Raw genomic sequence first — 4,292 nt, 5'->3', positions numbered from 1 at the left:
CGAGGCATTTATTTAGAAATGATACATTTTTAATGAATCACAGAAGAACAACAATAACCTCCAAGATTTCACGAAACCATTCAGCCATATTGAGACAAAGAACAACAATTCCTTGTCAAAACATCGCAGTTTATAGTTTATGAAATATTTAGGAGCCGAAAGAGTCAACTCTTAACGTTGAAATGATTCGACTCAGTAAAAACAGTTCCTCGCATCTCCTGTGCGAATCCGTCTACCGCCTGTCAATCCGATTGGCCCGCGGCTCTACATCAAAGAAATGTAGGCGGGGACGCTGAGCCCAAATCTTGTTCAACAACAGCCAATTACAGACGAGCTTTTCTTGTGCGCGTATAAATATCCACCGAACTCGCTCGCGCTCACATCAGAGCTCTGAATCCTGTGCACGTCTCGTGCAACAGGTAGAACAATTTACCGCGACTATTATTAATATTATTACTATTATTATTATTATTATTGCAGTTTTTTTTATTTTTTTACGGAAGAACAAAAAAAACCACAGTGATCAGAAAAGACGTGGCGTTTCTGTTTTTTTTGTTGTTGTGTGTTTCGAATGACGGAGTGGATATCGAACAGTTTTTCTACTTGGGACTTGTTTATTCCTGGGTTTTAAACATATCTGCTTTAAGTCACCATGCGCCTCATCCAGAACATGTCTACTATAGTGGAGTTCCCCAGCTCGGAGTGCCTGTCCAAACGCGTCATTAAGATAGCCGTCCTCGGGGGCAGCGGTGTGGGCAAAACGGGTAGGTTTCCCCTTTCTTACAACACCTCTTTTCCGTTTTCATCAGCTGTGTTCAGTTTAAGTTTATAATCTCTTCTGTGTCTTGTTTTTATTTTTATTTTTTTTCAGCGCTCGTTGTTCGCTTCCTCACCAAACGCTTCATCGGCGACTACGAGAGAAATGCAGGTAAAAATAAAAGAACTCTTTAATCCGCTGCACTTAAGAACATCTGCACCCTGGCGTTAATTGCCCCGTCACCATGGTTACCACCTGTTAACGTGTGTTCGTCTTATTATAGGCAACCTGTATTCCAGAGACGTCCAAATCGACGGAGAACAAGTGGCTGTTCAAGTGCAGGACACCGCTGGGGTCCAGGTAAGCTGATTTACACGTAAAAAAAAAAAAAAAATAACCTGTTTGTCTGAAAGCAAGCGCACTGATTTGTTTTGGATCCTTGAAATCATCATCATCATCATTATCTAAACCCGCGCATGCGCAGTGGGAGACAGATTTGTGCGGTTTGTGGGTCTGTCTCAGATCGCTCTGTTTTCCTAACGTCTGTGTCGTGCCGCTAGTTTCCTGGCCTGGGCTTTGCTCCAAAAACCGCAGAATGTCTGTACTTCAGACTACAAGTCTAGCCACCTCATTTCCCCTTAGTTTGTGTAGCAGTTCTACAAACTAGTTAACTGATACTTTCCTGTTCATGGCCTCCTCAGGCAGTAAGTGATACTGTAACACTACCATGACATGAGCCATGAGCGACCTGCTAACTACTAAGGTTTTTGGCAAGGTAGCATCACTAAATGGCTATTTTTCTTTAGCTACGACTCAAGTGTGAAATGTTTCGTTCTCTTTCTAGACCGGGTCTAAAATGTCTCTACTCTATATGGCGACAAGTTTGTGGACACTTCACCATCACACCCTTCATACTGTACAGTATGTGCTTGTACAATCCCGTTCCAGATGTTTTCCCCTTGCGTTTGTTTTCATATCCAGCTCCACTCTTACGGAAAGGTTTTTCACAAGCTAAAAGAGAGTTAGATGTTAGGTGAGGAGGTCTGGGGTGCAGTCGGTGTTCTGTTTCATCCCGAAGGTGTTCAGTGGGGTTGAGTTAGAGTGTGGGATCTGTGCACACTCGAGTTCTTCCGCTCCAATCTTAACACACCATTAGTACAACATTACACCACTGAATTTGTGAATTTGGATCCCTAAAGCATACAAAGTTAAATTTGTGTGTCCAACTTCGGTGGTAACAGATTAGGGAAGAACCACAAACGTACGCGATGTTTGGTGTCCACATACTTTAAGCTATATATAGAGTATAATCAATGGTTGACTCGCACTGAATTTGTGTTTTCTTGAACAGGCAATAATTTAAATTCATGTCTCTTTCAGGTAAACTCCAATGGCCTGAGTTGCACTGAGCACCTGAGATGCTCCATCCAGTGGGCAGACGCCGTGGTCATGGTCTACTCTGTGACCGACAGTCACAGCTTTGACCTTATTAATCAGCTCCATCAGCTAGTCAGTCACGTGTATGCCGATAGACCAACACCACCAGTTATCCTGCTGGCCAACAAGGCGGACATGGTGCATGTGAGGCGGGTGGAGGCTCAGCAGGGCCCGGCGCTGGCCTTGGCACTCGGTTGCACGTTCTACGAGGTGTCAGCAAGCGAAGACTACAGTCAGGTGCACGGAGCTTTCCACAGACTTTGCACAGAGCTCGCCAAAAGACAGGTGCCATTTAGCACCAGTGCAAATGCAGCCTCAGCCAGCAATGAGAAGAAAAGGTCACCTCTTATCCCCAGGCCCAAATCTCCCAACATGCAGGACCTGAAGAGGCGCTTCAAACAGGTGCTGTCTGCCAAAGTGCGCACAGTCACCTCTGTCTGAGGAAGAGAGCGAGGGATGAGCTCAGATGTAGGGCTAGACAAGATAAGAGGGAACGGTTGAGTGGCGGGGCGAAGATCCCCAAGATAGAGGCTCACTGAGGTAAAGTTTTGGTCTTGCTTATGAGCTAAACTGCTAAGAAGCATACCACATCTAGAGGGTGCTGAATTATGACCACTGAAATCGGTGACCTCTGACTTGTGAACTTTGACCATCTTGGTGGTGGAGGTTAAGCCACCTGTGCTGCTGTGAACGACTTGAATGACGAGAGCGGATACAGCAGGATACTGAGAACCGTGGCGTCTAAAATCGCCTCGGAGAATGCAAAAAGACACTTGGACTAAATAAACATTAACGTACGCACACACTGCGTTATATCTGTAGACAACTTCACCTGGCAACAGAGCTTGTGAGGACAGAGGGCTGGGTGTTTTTCACCGACGCAAACGTTTTTTTTTTTTGTGAAGGCTTTCAGCTCTCAGCAGAAACAAACTGAAAGCAGGCATTGTTAAAGGAACGAGGCACTAAAGCTGAAGGCCACAAGCCATATGTGTGTTTCTGTGTGAAACTCATCAGTGCCAATTAGTACAATTTTTTTTTTTAATGCACTTTACATCATGCCCCATGGCTAAGGCTTGATCTTATTTATTGTTTTGTGATTGAAAATAAAATATACTTGACTTTGAATATTTTTTTGCCTCAGACTGTTTTGTCACATATATTTACACTGCCTGTATTCAGACGGCTACCGAAAACACAAACTCAGCAGATTCACTTAATGGTGCTGGAGTTGCTTGTCATCAGTTACACACTCATCTGGCACAGACAGAACAATAAGAAGCAGGCCAACTCAGTGCGAACCCTTTAAAATGCTGACTTTAAGTCATAAATGTAGTTGGAATTGCTTGGTAATGTATTCTACACATCTGTAAAAAGTACATCACAATGGTTATATTCCTTAGACACTAAGTGAAATATGACTCAGGGAGCTTATACTGCACTCTCCTGCACCCTGTTAAACCATACACACACACACACACACACACTGTTTGGCAGTGAAACAGTTGACATTGAGGCTTCAGGTTGTCTGGAACAAGTTTTCCTTAATTTTTTGTTCTTTTTTCACACACACACACACACACACACACACCAAATGACAACAATGAATGCTGACTGAAGCTGAGATGAAACTGCAGAGGCAAAAGTAAGAAGACTAACAAAAGTGTGAACACTTATCTAACCCCATCCACACCTGAATCTCTCTCTCTCTCTCTCTCACACACACACACACACATTGTTTGGCAGTGAAACAGTTGGCAGGGAGGCTTCAGGTTGTCTGGAACAAGTTTTCCTTAATTTTTGTTCTTTTTCACTCACACACACACACACACACACACACCCCAAATGACAACAATGAATGCTGACTGAAGCTGAGATGAAACTGCAGAGGCAAAAGTAACCACACCTGAATCTCTCTCTCTCTCTTACAGACACACACACAAACACTGAAAATCACACACAAAATATACTGTTACTCTCAAATTTATTTCAACATGCAACAATTTTCACACATTTTGATCACCTTCGTACACTTTAAGAAGTGCCCTTAGCACCAGCACTTGTTTTCAGTGGATTAAGATTTTATTGTTTTTAGTCTTTG

At 43.4% G+C, this 4,292-nt stretch overlaps 2 protein-coding genes across 2 annotated transcripts in view; one reads left to right on the top strand and one right to left on the bottom strand.

Moving 5' to 3' along the window:
- Window positions 1-396: 396 nt before the first annotated feature.
- Window positions 397-3,319, top strand: rasl11b (RAS-like, family 11, member B). The gene is made up of 4 exons (XM_060866791.1): window positions 397-764; window positions 872-928; window positions 1,041-1,117; window positions 2,138-3,319. Exons 1-4 carry the CDS (start codon window positions 653-655, stop codon window positions 2,633-2,635), a joined length of 744 nt encoding a protein of 247 aa, XP_060722774.1. The 5' UTR covers window positions 397-652; the 3' UTR covers window positions 2,636-3,319.
- Window positions 3,320-4,158: 839 nt separating this feature from the next.
- Window positions 4,159-4,292, bottom strand: part of scfd2 (sec1 family domain containing 2) — a 143,791-nt gene continuing 143,657 nt past the window's right edge. The window contains exon 9 of the mRNA XM_060866787.1: window positions 4,159-4,292. This exon is cut by the window's right edge and continues 249 nt beyond it. The gene's annotated coding sequence lies outside the window, so the exon portion shown is untranslated.

This window comes from Tachysurus vachellii, chromosome 3 (genome assembly GCF_030014155.1).
Source record: "Tachysurus vachellii isolate PV-2020 chromosome 3, HZAU_Pvac_v1, whole genome shotgun sequence".
Taxonomy (NCBI): domain Eukaryota; kingdom Metazoa; phylum Chordata; class Actinopteri; order Siluriformes; family Bagridae; genus Tachysurus; species Tachysurus vachellii.
The sequence above is the reverse complement of the archived record's forward strand: the minus strand, read 5'-3'. Positions and strand labels throughout refer to the sequence as shown.